Below are 16,398 nucleotides of genomic sequence, written 5' to 3'. Positions count from 1 at the left end.
CCCTCACCCACAAATTCATTTTAACAAAATGGTGTTACAGAGGCCAGTCTTTGGGACAAGGTACATATTTTGCTATAAGATCAGCAATATTAAATTTGAGTTCTTTAAGAACTCATGTAGATACTATCCGGGACCTAGCGAAGACAGACATATAAGTATAACTTTAACATTTACAAGGTTTCTCCTAACAATAGATCAATTTACTCACCCAAAACCAATAGCCACCCAATAATTTCGAACACCCTGATGTGGCCCCACCATAGGCAAGATATCTGGAGAATATGTTATAGGGCCTGCAACTACATTGATAATGTCTGCTTGCTTTAGGATTGGGACCATTTCCATAGCAGCCTCAACATGATCCATTATTCGGTCCAAATCAGACTCAAAAAGCTCCTTCCCAAATCCTAGAAAAAATGGTTTTGAGTCATGCATTAGTTATTTTCCAATTCCAAAAGCTCCTTAGTTACACACTGTGCTGATATAAAAAAAAAACGCGTATTTTTTCAGGATACACACAAATGTTGCAGGATAGGAGTTGTATGATGAGAATCCCTGTCTGCCCCCTTGAAGAGCACAAAGTGAAAGACAGGCTTATATAGGAAATCTGAGAACAAGTTAATGATGCCAGAAAGGCTCTTTGTCTTTATGAATATGCATGTGTAACATACATATATATAATAGTCACTGACAGATTCCAGTCACCAAACGTCTTTGCCAACATAAATTCAATTAATTCTAACAAGTGGTGAGCTTGATAATTTGCATCATTGAAACCTAAACTTTGTAGCTGTATTTTGCAAAAATAACAATACACCTAGCTTGCATCTGAAAACTAATTTCTACCTCCCATCGCATAAAACAATGCAAGAAATATTTGGCATTTATTTAACACAGTTTTTAAAATCTATTTTACTGATGCAAAGACATGCCTACGTGGAGTTCATCAGACATCCATTCCCCTCCCCTCCCCCAGTTCACCAAATGCTACTTTCTTCATCTGGGGGACACACAGATATGTTCATGATCTCCATGCTATTTGCAACAAAAGACCCAGATGCAGACATGCAATTTGCAGCCATGGCCTTCCACACTTCACCAGTGCCACTAAAGTTTCATTCACAACATTGGTATAAAGTTTTGTCCCTGTATCAGTGACTGTATCTGGATGCAACCATCAGCGCAATGACAAAAATAGTACCACTGTGATCTACACAAAGGATAGCACTAATTAGCAGAACTGGGCTACTATCCCATGATTGTGATCCATGAGGATCCCCACCACCAAGGAGGCATGATGGCCCAAGCAATGGGAGGTTGGAAGTTTTGAGCAGCAAAAGTAGCTTAGAAAGACTCAAAGGTGTGGGTTCAGGCCCATGGACAGTGCTCCCATAGCTGAATCCAAATATCCCAGTTGTTTCATCCAGGACCTAGAGCAACTGACTAAGTTTTATAGCAGAGCTAGGTAGTTATTTGGGACGCGGGTGGCACTGTGGGTTAAACCACAGAGCCTAGCACTTGCCGATCAGAAGGTCGGCGGTTCGAATCCCCGCAACGGGGTGAGCTCCCATTGATCGGTCCCTGCTCCTGCCAACCTAGCAGTTCGAAAGCACATCAAAGTGCAAGTAGATAAATAGGTACCACTCCAGCGGGAAGGTAAACGGCGTTTCCGTGCGCTGCTCTGGTTCGCCAGAAGCGGCTTAGTCATGCTGGCCACATGACCTGGAAGCTATACACCGGCTCCTTCGGCCAGTAAAGCGAGATAAGCGCTGCAACCCCAGAGTTGGCCACAACTGGACCTAATGGTCAGGGGTCCCCTTTACCTTTACCTTTAGGTAGTTATTGACTAGAGGCTTCACCCACTAAGTGATACCTCTTGACTTGTTAAAGGTGCCTCCTGCTGCAGCCATTGGGGAATATGGTTTCCAGTTGTTGGGAAACTCTCCGCAGGGCTCTCTTGATCCCCAAGGAGTCTATGGACAAGCCACCAGAATCTGGTGGCAGAGGCGGCTCCTGGGGGGTGTACCATGGGGGGGTGTCTGCTGCCCATGGACACACATGCATCAAACCAGGGAAAGGATCCATCTGCTCTCTGAACCTGCATTTGCCAGAGAACTCTGCCTCTACTCTAGGATTATGACAATAATATAACTGCAGCTAAAGCCTGAGATTATTTTTCAAGCAAAATTACCTGGCGGGACTCCATTTTTTACCCAGGATTCCTGTAGTTTCATTTTTTCTGGACTTTCATATGGGCCAAATAAAATCCCATCCCTTTCTTGTCTTAGATAATATGAACCTTCTAGGTCACGAATCACAGGAAATTCCTTTTTAAGGGCTTTCACTTCAGGAATAGTTGCAGTAACTATGTACTGGTGATGAACTGGTATGAGTGGATGGGGCAATCCAATCATTTTCCCTATTTCACGAGCCCAGAAACCTAGAAAACACAAAGGACAGAAATGCAAATATTCGAACAGAATACTTGGAAACTAAAGGAACAGTCTTATTGATGAGTGTATTCTCAATCCCCTCTTACATCAGAAGGTGAGGCTTTGAACCACTGCTGATCTCAGCTGTTAAACCTAGGAGTCCCTACTCAGCATAGGGAAAGGTTGAAGATAGTTTCTCTCTGTCTGTGTCCTGCAAACCAGTTAACCATTCCTAGCATCTTCTTTGACCTCTGAATTTTTTGCTACTATGGTTCCTCTTCATTACCTCTCTCTCTCTCTTGTGTAATTCCTTCTCTTCTCTCCCCTCCTTGATTTTCTCTGCTGCTTATAGTACAGAAATGGCTCTCCTGCTCATCCCAGATATCTCACATTTCTAAACCCTGGCCTCCTGCAGTCCACCTGAGCTTAATGCTAGGAAGTTTGTGTGGGAGGGGAACCGAATTTCATTGCTGTCTCTCCCTGCAACCAAGCTGCAACTTCCTCATATGGGAACGATGTCAAGTTTTTGTGTATGTAACTATTTATGAACCTTGGAAGAGGAGTTTTAATAATATAAGCAGAATATTACTTAAACAAGGAGATGATTCAATAGTGTGGAACTGTTTGGGTTGTTGTCTTTGACAAAGAAACAACTCATTGGAGGACTCCTCCTTATGCCAAAGATCATCATGTTTTCCAAACAGGAAAAACAAACAGAATGCCTACATTTGGTGGGAATGTTGCTTCAGGATGGCAGAGGTTGCCTGTAGAGAGAAAATTTGTTTCTGTGTTGGAGGAGGCAAACAACGCATCATCTATGGGCACCACAGCTTTGGTAGTTTTCACTTTCCCTAATTTATTCCACTAACCTTTTTTTCTAGTTAAACTACCACTGTTTCAGCTAACCACTAATAGCACACAGAGTTTCTACAGACAGTATTGGACAGTGCTGAGAATAAGATAACACCACAGGCCACCTCTTAGGGGGCTGTCTCTAAAAAATTTTAAGTCCAGCTTTTTGCATTCAACTCCACCCATTTCTATTAATGCTCCTATTTCTCAAGCATAACCATGAATACAGTTGTTTGCGGCTGAGGTTTGCCTCAGATTTCTGCTGTGATTAAAATAGCAGAATAAATGTCTGCTGCTGATAACAGCCAATTTCGTCTTGGCCACGAATCATAGACACATAGAATTGTAGAGTTGTAAGGGACCATGAGGGCCATGTAGTCCAACCCCTGCAATGCAGGAATCTTTTGCCCAATGTGGGGCTTGAACCCAGAACCCTAAGATTAAGAGTTTCATGAAGTATATGCTGAGCAAAAAGACAAAGTGAAACATGGAGGAGGAATGGAGGGGAAGCTGGTAATGAGGCAAAAGCCTGTTGGTTAAAACCCTCTGTCCCACTTTATAACTTAACATTAAATAAGGACCCTGCGTAGGTCAAAGAAGAAATAAGTTATCAGGTAGTTAATGAGCCACAATCCCTAGAACACTCACAAAACACTGAGGTTGTTCCTATCCGTGCACCAGTACCACAGGCAAGAGTTGGCAATAAGAAGTGGCTGTGGGATCTAGGCAGGATTTGTGCAAGAGATTTGGTGTGTGTGATTTCTTATTTAACTGAAAATAAGCCCAAATACCAAAACAGCAGACATTATATGGACTAATTTCCAAATAGTGATTTGGAGGCTGGGAGTATAAGAAAGGCTTGTACCCTTATTCTCTGATATGGGGTGCTGGTCTTTCCTAATGTTCTCTACTAATAGTTTGCCATGATGTACAAATTGCCCCCAAACCATATTTATAAACCATATTCCAAAGTGGGTTTGCAAACTGTTTGGAGATGAGCACGAACCATGGGTTACTGAGTCAAACATCATTTCAAATAACAGCATAAAAGCTAGGAAATGGAGGAGGGTATGTAAATAAGGCAGTGAAGGGGTGAGCAAATGAGGCAACAAGACAGAACACAATAGAATAATTCAGTTCAGATGAAATATCCAGACCACGCTTTGGAAAATGTGAAATGTACTGTCTGAATTGAGCAACTGGATAAGAAAGGGGTTGAAAGGTAAGCGGCTGTCCAATGAACCCAGCTATGTTTTGAGTTGGCAATATAAACTTAGCAATATAACAGGAATGAAAGCTCACAGTAAATTATTAATTTCTTTTGGAGAGGAGGGTATGGAAGGAAGGAAGAAGATTGGCTGCTGGAGTATTAGGAACATCATAGCTGTTTACCTACCCTGACCCAGGACATTAATCAATGCCAGCTCTAAATGTTCCCTTTGGTTGAACATTGTAACTTGACAAGTATGCCTTTGGTTTAATAAGTTAAAAAGAAATCAAAGAGCCTGAAGAGATGTCACAACTTCACATCTCAAGAGTAAAACATTGCTAATTACTGAGTATGTAAGAAGATATATGAAATAGCAGTGAGGAAACTGTGCCATGCATGTCAAAGGTCCAAGTCACGTGCAGTGCCTGCAAGAATGGGTTCCTGTGCCATTCATTTTACTGTTGTAGGTTATTCCTCAGCACTGAATAAATGGGGTGGTACTGATGATATGGAACTGTGAAAAGTGGTAGGGTAAATGGTTTGCTTGGAAAAGATTTGAGGTCTAATTTCTGGCATCCCCAGGGAGGGCAGGGAAATAAACCCTGTTTGAAACCCTGGACAGTCTCTGCCTATGACCATCTGCTGTAATGTTGCAGCCTATTACTCAGCACTGACGATACTGAGCTAGCAGGATCACTGATGTGATTCAGTATAAGGCAGCTTCCCATGTTCCAGTGTACTCATCTGAGCCCTGCAGACCTTTTTGCTCGTAGTATTTATGCTATAATTATAAACATAAATACATTACAGCCAAATGGTTAATACATAAATAGGAATTTAAACTTTTGTTTTCAAAAGCACCAAATATAAGCAATTTCTAATTACTGGCAAAAGCTACCATCAGGAATGACCAGAACAGTAGACTGGGGCCGCTGGCATCTTTGCTGTTTACCAGGTAGGGGTGAGGCAGAGCAGCAGCAAAGTTGGAGCTCTGTGGGGTTGGATTGGCTGGGATACCTGTGCAGCCCTGACCTTGCAGATGTCCTGACTCACCCCTGATTCATCCAGGTAAGTAGCAGTAATGTGGAGGGGAAAGGGAAGAGGAAGTTTCCACAAATATGTGGAAGTGTGAATGAATGAAAGAGAAGACCTAAAAAAAACACCTCTGGCATTCTGTGCATAAGGTTATTGTTCTGTTATTATAAATACCAAATAAAATAATCCTTTACTCACACAAAAATAAGTCATTTTCTAAATGACAGCAACTGCATTTAGGAGCCGAATGTACTGCTGTTGGTTTGGGGTGCTAGAATTTGTGGGTGCCTGGATTTAGTAAGTGCTGGGCTCAGCTTTCCATGTCCAGGTCAGCCTGATAATGGCCAACTCTTTAAGCAAACAAATGGGGCAGGGAGATGGGTGATTAATAAAGCAGAGATTCTGTGCCAGCTGGAAAAAGGAGAACCTCTCCCTGAGCTCAGAATTAGGTAGAAGGACAAAGGCCAGTAGTAGAATTTCAGGATTGCAGTTTGCCCTGGTGTGCTCTGGGGGAAATGGTTTTTCAGTCAGTAAGCTGAATCAATCTAGGCAGCTGCCCAGTGCAAAGTTAAGAGTTACGCAACAGGGAGAGAAGGGTAAGTTGCAGGGCAACAGACAAGATATCTGATGCCTGTTTGAACCCATGACTGTGCCTATGAGAGAAGCAAGACCCTCTTGGAGTGTAATGCTGTGTCTACCCCTCCATCCTAGGCTCAAGTTGTATATATGTGTAAATAAATTGTATATCATGAAGACACCACGGTCTCCGCTATGTCTCTTTTCCAAAGGAAACAAACCCTGAGTAAGTGCCTGCACCCCTAGAATCTTGCACTGCTGTGGAGATTGGGGTGGTGTGTAACAGTATCTTAACTCAATAAAAAGGCAAAAGCTATTTCCAGGAAACATGGACACATAGCCCATTTTAATCTTCTAAGTGTTTCTAATGTGTAAATATAATATAACGCCAAGCAAGTGTTTCCACAATTCATGGAGACATTTTGGACTGGAATTGCCTAACAGTGTGGCCTATTTCCTCAGTTTTCAAAGTCAAAGGCCAATCTACAGGCAGGAGCCCTGTTCTCATATCCTGGTCCTAAACTAATATACCACATGGAAGGAAGATTCACAGACTTACATAACGGCATTTTTTAAAAACCAGAATGCTAATAGCATGGAATGTACATTATCCTATCATTAAGCAATGAAGCATGCTATTCTAGGAACTATTAAAATTATTTTTTTTGGGGGGGCATCACTACTTCATGCCAAATTATCTTCCAGGAGGTCATCAAATAGCTAATGCAAAGCATGTATCACTTGCGTTCTGCATGGCATTCATTAGAGCATTTGTGCTCAATATGTGTTTAGTGTGAGCTACTTCATCTGGCCTAGTTAGGGTATTAAATTTTCCAAAGACATGCAAATATATTTCATTTCTTACCAGCTGTATTCACAACTCTGTTTGCATGAATTATTCCTTGTGGAGTTTCAACTTCCCATGTTCCATCTGCTCTAGATTTTAGGTCAGTTACTTGGACTGGATAATTTATCTGAGCACCATATTTCCTGGCCCCTGCAGCCAAAGCCATGGTGAGTGAGTAAGGGTCAATATGACCATCTCCAGGGTTGTACAAACCAGCTAAAACCTAAGTGGGTCAAACAAAATGAAACTGTGTTAGTATTGTTATGTTTTCTTAACCAACATGTTAGAAATGGAGGATATCTACGTATTAGGACTTCTTTGAACAAGGAACTGGACACTTGTGAGTAATTTCTAGGAAATAGAAATTCAGAATCTGGATGTAAGAAAAACCAAAATAGCTAAAAACCAAAAAGAACAAATATAGCACATAACAGTAGATCAAAAATCTTGTCTTTTTTACATGAACTGATCATACTTGCTTCACTCCTACACATTGTAAAAATCATGATCCTTTACTTAGTATTACTTCCAAATCAGGGATTATGATTTGTTTCATTCAAATAAACCACAATTGGCAAGCCAATAACAAATCTTGTATTTGCTTGGAGAGAAACAAACCCCGATACCCAGTCCAGATAAAACGCAATGCCAGAGTTCACTGTTTGTTTCTCAACAGTGTGAATGCAAAGAGTGAAACAGGTTCCGCTCATGTATGGTAAGCCACAGTGTAGGTGGCTTTCCATGACATGGAAATGCAGCCAATGGGTGTTTTGCTACTCAGTTCAGGAGAACAGAATTACCACCAATTTACCGTAGGTGTGTGGAACCTTTGGCCTTCCAGATGTCACTCAACTACAATTCCCATAGGCCCCTACCAGTGCTTTTTTCTGGGGGGGGGGACAGGGTACACATACCCCTAAACATTTTGTGAATCTAAGCTTGGCCTCATCAAGGGGCAGTATTTAAATGAGTAGGAAAATGAGAGTACCCCTAAACATTTTTTTAAGAAAAAAAGCACTGGCCCCTACAATACATTGTTACTGTTACGACGATCAGCATAACTACTCAAAGTGTCCCTTGTTTCCTCATCTGAATATCTGGTGGCTGTTTCTGATCAAAACCTTAGGAATTACCAAGGATTTGTAAAACCAAGAGACCAATATATTTACACATACTAATAAAGGATTCTTCTACCATGTCCAAGTTGCTCTGCTTCATTTTTGAAACACTAATAAAGTTGGTTTTGAATAGATCACAAATATCCACTGAACATTACAATACTGTCAGCTGCTGAGCCTTCTGCAGTAAATCCCAATAGTCCAGTCTTGCTTCTGTACCCAGCACAGCCTGCAGAATGCCAGCAACATTTCTGCACCTGTAGCTCCTGTCAGAATGACCTCTCACCCAGACTGAAGCTCATTCTGTAAATGACACACTAAGCTGGATATTGGATACATAAAAATGGCACCCTCTTTAAAATCTGCTGCCTGAGGCAACTTCTTTCAAATGGTTTCATGTTAGGGAGATTTAATAGAGTTGTGTACTATAAAATAAACTTCAAATTTTGAAGAGGGATATTGAATCACAGAGTCATATTTTTTGCATGTAAAATAAATTTCACATCATTTGGAAATAAAATAATTGAATTTGTTTACCTTTTCCATGTTTAATAAAGGGAATAATTCTTGCACTCTCTCTGGCTTGATAAGATACTGCTCTGCTGGGTGCCAACCAGCCCGAGACATCTGGTATTTAAACTCATCCACCCTCGTTGGAGTTGAAGCAATTCTAATACTTCCTGGCTGATGAAACCCAACAGCCTAACAGGAACAGAAAAAAGACTATCAGGTTCCCAATATAGAATACTTACAAGCAGTCCAATAAAGTCCTAAATGATAATCATGGCACAGTGTATCTTCAGAAGAGGCTACAGAATAAATACTGAGTTGCTATAATTAACTTTATAGTTATTTGAAATGTACCAACAGATTAACCACTTTAATTTTTCGTTTTCTTTTCAATTGTGTTTAATTCTGGGCACCACAATTTAAGAAGGATATGCCTGACAACAAACCCTAACTATTGGATTCTTTTGCCCCATCTTTTTGTGCCTGCTAAACAGCTGTGTCATGCTTATGATATTTTATTCTCTTGTTCATTATGCTTTTTTAAAGGTGCATTTTATATTTGACTTCACTTAGCAATGGGTTTTTTTAATGTTTAAGTTTTTTGTTAACTTTGTTTGTGTTAAATATGTATTCTGTAGTTGACCTCCTTTGTAATGTTTTATTTTGAAATCTTTAAGATAATATTTTAGTTTTTCACTAATTATGTTGCTTTGACTGTATACTCTATATTTGACTTTCTTCAGATTGTTTTATTGATGTTTTAATATGCTGTAAACTGCTTTGAGATTTTTCTTGAAAATATAAAGCAGTATAGAAATGAAATAAATAACAAAATAATAAACAATAATAAACTGGAACATGTGAAGAGATGGGTGACCAGGATGATCAAAGGTCTGGAAACATAGCCTTATGAGAAACAGTTGAGGGATTGAGGTATGTTTAGTTTGGATTAGAGGAGAATGAGAGGAGATATGACAGTCATCTTCAAGTATCTATAGTGCTGTCACATAGAAGATAGAGCAAGCTTGTTTCCTCCTGCTCCGGAAAGTAGGACCCAAACCAGTGGCTTCAAGTTACAAAAAGGAGATTCTGAACATCAGAAAGAACTTTCTTACAGTAAGAACTGTTTGACAGTGGTGGACAAACAGAAGTTTTTAATAAGAGGCTGGATGGCTATCTGACATGTATGATTTAGTTGTGATTTCTGCATTGTAGGAGTTTGGACAAGATGACCCTCAGGGCGCCTTCCAACACTTGTTGTTGTTGTTGTTGTTGTTTAGTCGTGTCCGACTCTTTGTGACCCCATGGACCAGAGCACGCCAGGCACTCCTGTCTTCCACTGCCTCCCGCAGTTTGGTCAAACTCATGCTGGTAGCTTCGAGAACACTGTCCAACCATCTCATCCTCTGTCATCCCCTTCTCCTTGTGCCCTCCATCTTTCCCAACATCAGGGTCTTTTCCAGGGAGTCTTCTCTTCTCATGAGGTGGCCAAAGTATTGGAGCCTCAGCTTCACGATTTGTCCTTCCAGTGAGCACTCCGGGCTGATTTCCTTATGAATGGATAGATTTGATCTTCTTGCAGTCCATGGGACTCTCAAGAGTCTCCTCCAGCACCATAATTCAAAAGCATCAATTCTTCAGCAATCAGCCTTCTTTATGGTCCAGCTCTCACTTCCATACATCACTACTGGGAAAACTATAGCTTTAACTATATGGACCTTTGTTGGCAAGGTGATGTCTCTGCTTTTTAAGATGCTGTCTAGGTTTGTCATTGCTTTTCTCCCAAGAAGCAGGCGTCTTTTAATTTCGTGGCTGCTGTCACCATCTGCAGTGATCATGGAGCCCAAGAAAGTAAATTCTCTCACTGCCTCCATTTCTTCCAGGTAATGGGACCAGTGGCCATGATCTTCGTTTTTTTGATGTTGAGCCTCAAACCATATTTTGCGCTCTCCTCTTTCACCCTCATTAAAAGGTTCTTTAATTCCTCCTCACTTTCTTCCAACACTACAATTCTATTATTCTAATACAAGTCATACTTTAATGTTCAAACATATTTTTTAAATGCTCATTAGTATTTTCCAAAGTAGCAAACAATAAAACCAATCATTAAAACAAAACAAGGGAAATTATTTGCCGCTCCACCTTCATGAAGTTGAATAAGAGGGCACTGACAAATTGCCATTATCATAGTATTGTGAGTTTGTGTGGTGGGGAGACGTTAGCCTGTATCCCTGAGTCACTTCTAATTCCTGGGTCTAGCAAAGATTAAATTGTTGGAATTGCCAGGCCAGCTTCTTGACCAAGGGTGCAAGGGAGCCTGGGTACACCTCTGCATGTATGCTCCCAATGACATACCATTTGGACCCTTGCCTATCTTGGATGATTAAGGCTAGCAATGTGGGGGATATGACTGGGTGAGTTCAGGATGTGGTGAATGGGTCTCTGTATGAGGAGGAGGTGGAAAGAAGGAAGGAATAGTACAGCCACCCCTGTAAAAACCCACCCTGGACTCAACAGTATTTAACAACTACCACCTGGTCACAAATACCCCTTTGGGGGGAGGTATTTGAGAGGGTTGTGGTTGATGCAGCTGCAATAATTCCTGGACAATTATCTAGACCTCAGCCCCTTGGCTTTTGAGCTATAGTGTGCCACAGGGCACTATGTTGTCTTCAGTGCTATTTAAAATCTACATGAAGCCGCTGGGAGCAATCATTAGGGAGTTTCTAAAGTTGCTAAACAACCCCAAGCATGCAAAATGTTCTTGCTCTGTGCAGAATGCTGTATTTCACAAGATTTTGGATCTGTAATAAGTATATTTAAAGATACACACCTGTCCAGTCTCATCTTCTAATTGTTCATAAAGCTTGATGCTGTAGTGATGGATCTGCTTCAGATTTATTCCAGGGTGGAAATACGTTGTCAAACCTGCCTTTTAAAAAAGAACAAAAAAAGGGGGATGCAAATGGGGGTGTCTTCAACAAAACATTGCAGTGTGGAATGCTTCTGTTCATGGTTCCAGCCGCTCCACCCCACTCCATCCCCACTTACCTGTTTTCCTCCCCTTTCCCCACTAAGCATGTTGGGTCCCCCACTGAGTTTTTTTGAGCTCCCCACTCCGTTGAGACAATTTTGTTCCACCACTGCCACATTTGGGGTTTTATGGAGGTGAGGGAGGAGAAAGACACATTTGTGCCCAATCCCTGCTACATTAAATTATTTAATTTCTCCATTAACATCTATGAGCAACTCTCTCTTCCACCCCTGGGAAAAATGAAAAAGATCTTCTCCGTGAGAACCAAGAAGTGACCTATTTGAAAACTGAGACAGTTCCTTTTACATATCTATGCTTCTCTGTTCTCCAGTTCTAGCCATTTTACTCTATTCTCCTTCCACCCAGTTTCCCCCCTCTTAGTCCCTCAATGTTCCATGGCACTGAATTATTATGGAGCTGGGGTTTTGGGGGGTGGGGCAGAGGTAAGGATTTTCCCTCTTAAGGTTTTTCTTTCCATCAGATTTGTTTTACTTGTTCATACCTTAGAGCTATACTTCTCTCTTGTGCATCAGCTGCATAAGCATGAGCATAGGAAGACTAAAAACAGTATTCTTATATAGGCTACACTTTGCATACTTCACTGAAAGATGAAATAATCCCTGTATGTTGCATTCTGCAAATCTAAGCTACATAATTCTGGGAGTTCAATTTATTCTCTGTCTAAAAACCTGATCCTATCCTTTGGCCAAAGCTATGGATGGAAACGAACGGTACAGAAATATGTTCATTCTAGCACAACATAGTTCATAACCAGCACAGTCATCTCTACCTTACAGGAATGCAAGGGCAGGGCCTTACTACAATTTTGCTCTAGTGCTGTCTGTATCATACTAGTTAGTGCTGCCTGTACTTCTATGATCAATATCCTCAGTGATATCAATACTGCAGGAGTGTTTCAAAACATCTGCACTAGGCTTTGCCAATCTAGACCAATTCTCTCACCACTTCGATGCGTAAGTTTGGGATGGAGAATTAGCGATAAAAGAGAGCTAATGGAGAGCTCCACTGGGCCCAGCATCTTCTGAGCATGCTCAGAAAATTCATGGAAAGACTTGAGTTTTCTCAAAGTTTGCAACAGATTTAATTATGAAACAAGCCAGAGGAAGCTCATCTAATCATAATCACTTAAGTGGTTAACACTGAGTGAATTCACTGAGTTCAATGCAACTTACCCCCAGCTAAGTGTGTATCTGATTTCAGCCTAAAACTTCAATGGCAAGCACATCAACACAGCTTGAGAATCAAATGCTGAGAACAGCATCAAATGTTCAAGGAACTTATAGACCAAAATACACACTGAAGTTTGGTCTTGGGAGGACACACTGTGCAGAACTATGCACACAAAATTTGAGAGAGAGTCACTATATTTCATAAAGCCTATCAAGTGCTACATTGATAATTTACAATAGTATATGAATATGCAAGGTGACTAGAAATGTATACCACTTCAGCAGATACGGTACATGTTAGTAATGTCTAATTTGGCTTTACTACAGCCACCACCACTGACACACGATATGATATCTAGGATTACCCTGAGGCTGCAAGCTACTGAAAACAACTTCTTCTTGGTAACTAGCTAGGTCACTGCACAGTTTGCGTAATATGGATCCAGCTACTAATCTGTAATTCCCGCATGGAGCAGAATGCCTTGCATAACTACAGAAATATAAATAGATTGTTTTTCTGTGAATGCTATGGTTAGTATATGCAGGGAACCTTGCCAAATGGTATTCCTCTCTCCATTAAATCAGTGTAAGAGTTTTTCACCTTTCAATGCAATCCTGACAATCTTAACGAGGCAGAGGCAGAATTAAGATACAACATTAACTCAGGTCAAACATTGGAGTCCTGTCACTTTCAGAGATGTGGAATTGCTGGTCTATGCATAGTGATGTAAGAAGGCGTTGCTTTCCATTCCTGTATTTGTAAGCAGGCAGCGCTGCTTCCACTCCATTGTAGTCATCATCTGCCAAAAAGTATGCTATTCGTCTTGCTGTCAACTGTAGTGAAATTACCTAACGTGTAATTAATTATATAAATTATGTTGTCGTTACATTATTCCACCCCATTCATTTCAATGCAAAGGAAACACAATGAAAATGTGAGGGGAAGGTAATCAATTACGTATTGCTTGCAGGCTGAAAGCAACAACAACAACACTGAATGCTAAACACATTTGCTGGATTGATTTCTGTTCCAGACATGGGAAAATAAGCAAACACTGCCAATTGCCACTCCTGTTTCTGTTTTCTTAGGAATTCTCAAACATCCCTACCCATGGATCAGATACACCCCCTGGGGCCCCTTCATCCACCCTGCAGATCTCTCCTCCCTCTGCCCTCCATAATTAGTCTTTTTAAAAGCCCTCTATGGGAGACAATAATTGCCTTTTTCATGCATAATTGTGGCATGGGGCGTCTTTTTGCAGGGAAGTTGCAGCCAATGAATAAAGGTCTAAAACTCTCCTCCTTGTGTGCTGTGCCTCCCCTGCAAAAAAAAAACAAAAAAAAAACCAGTGTTGCAAAAAGGCTTCTATTGGCTTCAGTTGTATGGGTAGGGAGCAATCTTCCTGAAAAATGCAGATGGTAAAAGAAGGATTTTGCTGCTTCAGAAGACACAGAGGTGTACCTAGGCTCCCTTTCACCCTTGACAAGGAGCTGTAACTAAACACGTTAGTTTAAAAAGCAAAAAAAAAAAAAAAAAAAAACCTGCTTCCGCTTGCTTAGGTTACATGCTATAATGGTAGCATTTGCAAGGCCCAATTTCAATTGCCAAACACGCAATGGATGAGCTACTCTGTCACACTCTTTTTTTAAAAAAAAAAAATATTTATTGAAGTTTTACAAAAACAAATATACAAGAACACATAAGAAAAAAGAAAAATAAAGATACAGCATATAAAAACACAGAAAAAATAAGAAAAATTAAAAACAATTCCATTTTTCATAACTTAAAACTCATTTGCTTGTTTCTTTGACCTCCTCACACCTCCCCTTCTTGTATTCCCATTTAAATAATCAAATCAGCAAATCCTTACCCTCTTTCATTTATCTTAACTCTATAACTTAACATTTTATAACTCTGTATTTTCATCCATTATCAATTCATTTTTGCATATTCTTATTAACTTTGTTGCTAATACCACTTATTTCCAATCCAACATCATTTTAATTATGTTTTTACCTATTTATAACCCTTTTTTCATATTCTCTTAAAGCATTACAGCTGGAAACCACTTAATTTCTATCCAACATCATTCTAACATTCATTAATTTTACAATATTTCTGTAGATAGTCTTTAAATTTCTTCCAGTCTTCTTCCACCGACTCTTCTCCCTGGTCTCGGATTCTGCCAGTCATTTCTGCCAATCCCATATAGTCCATCACCTTCATCTGCCATTCTTCCAAAGTGGGTAGATCTTGTGTCTTCCAGTACTTTGCAATAAGTATTCTTGCTGCTGTTGTAGCGTACATAAAAAAAGTTCTGTCCTTCTTTGGCACCAATTGGCCGACAATGCCCAGAAGGAAGGCCTCTGGTTTCTTCAGGAAGGTATATTTAAATACCTTTTTCATTTCATTATAGATCATTTCCCAGAAAGCCTTAATTCTTGGGCACGTCCACCAAAGGTGAAAGAATGTACCTTCAGTTTCTTTACATTTCCAACATTTATTATTGGGCAAATGATATATTTTTGCAAGCTTGACTGGGGTCATGTACCACCTGTATATCATTTTCATAATATTCTCTCTTAAGGCATTACATGCCGTAAATTTCATACCTGTGGTCCACAACTGTTCCCAGTCAGCAAACATAATGTTGTGTCCAACATCTTGTGCCCATTTAATCATAGCAGATTTCACCGTTTCATCCTGAGTATTCCATTTCAACAGCAAGTTATACATCTTTGAAAGTATCTTAGTTTTGGGTTCTAACAGTTCTGTTTCTAATTTTGATTTTTCCACCTGGAAGCCAATTTTCTTGTCCAAATTATATGCCTCCATTATCTGATAATAATGAAGCCAATCTCGCACTTTGTTTTTTAGTTTCTCAAAACTCTGCAGTTACTCTGTCACACTCCCATAGTAAGCATCAGTAATTAATGAGTTTCAGCTCTATGCAAATTTCCACTGTGTCTCTGAGAGACAATTTAATGAGTTGCGAAAGGCTATATTTAGAATGACAATAATTATATAATTTATTAAATTGTTATTATCTAAGCAACTAGAAATCGGATGGCTTGTTTCATATTTAATATGTTAGAACTTTCCCTTACTGCATGCCATGTAGATCCAGCAGTGAGTTCAGACTTTTCCAACAGAAGTACGTCTTTCATGCCAGCCTTGGCCAGATGGTAGGCAAGACTCACACCAACACAACCACCTCCAATAATTACTGTTTCTGCTGCATCTTTCCATCTTGCTTCTGTAGAAGGTTTTTCTTCCCTAGGAAAAACACAGAAACAGGAATCTTGCTTCTTTGCCTTTTTTTACATACTGTATTTCTTACGTATTTTACATAAATAGTTCAAGAAGTATAATGTCATCCCTAAGATGGCAGAGTGAAAGAAGCCTCAGTTTAAAAAACAAATTATATAAAAAATAAATAAATAAATTATCAAATTCCCCTCGTTCCTAGAGAATGAAAATCAAATTCCCTTCTTTCCTAGAGAATGAAAACAGCTAGCCAATTATGAGACTTATTTGCTGCACTTTGTGCAAAATCATAGCACAGCTGGTAGAGCATGAAACTCTCAGGGTTG

At 40.1% G+C, this 16,398-nt stretch overlaps 1 protein-coding gene across 7 annotated transcripts in view; it reads right to left on the bottom strand.

The window, feature by feature from the left end:
• Positions 1-16,398, bottom strand: part of DMGDH (dimethylglycine dehydrogenase) — a 43,413-nt gene that overhangs the window by 24,780 nt on the left and 2,235 nt on the right. For all 7 annotated transcript variants that reach the window (XR_014539624.1, XR_014539625.1, XR_014539626.1 and 4 more), the window contains exons 2-7: positions 15,913-16,081; positions 11,414-11,512; positions 8,608-8,772; positions 6,971-7,175; positions 2,192-2,440; positions 209-407 (exon numbers count right to left, since the gene is read on the bottom strand). Coding sequence is in view for 2 of the 7 variants with exons in the window: in XM_083576061.1 (XP_083432187.1) it covers positions 209-407; positions 2,192-2,440; positions 6,971-7,175; positions 8,608-8,772; positions 11,414-11,512; positions 15,913-16,081 (1,086 nt within the window). In the remaining 5 variants the exon portion in view is untranslated. The remainder of the gene's footprint in view (positions 1-208; positions 408-2,191; positions 2,441-6,970; positions 7,176-8,607; positions 8,773-11,413; positions 11,513-15,912; positions 16,082-16,398) is intronic.

This window comes from Podarcis filfolensis, assembly GCF_964270895.1.
Source record: "Podarcis filfolensis genome assembly, chromosome: 11".
Classification (NCBI taxonomy): domain Eukaryota; kingdom Metazoa; phylum Chordata; class Lepidosauria; order Squamata; family Lacertidae; genus Podarcis; species Podarcis filfolensis.
The sequence above is the reverse complement of the archived record's forward strand: the minus strand, read 5'-3'. Positions and strand labels throughout refer to the sequence as shown.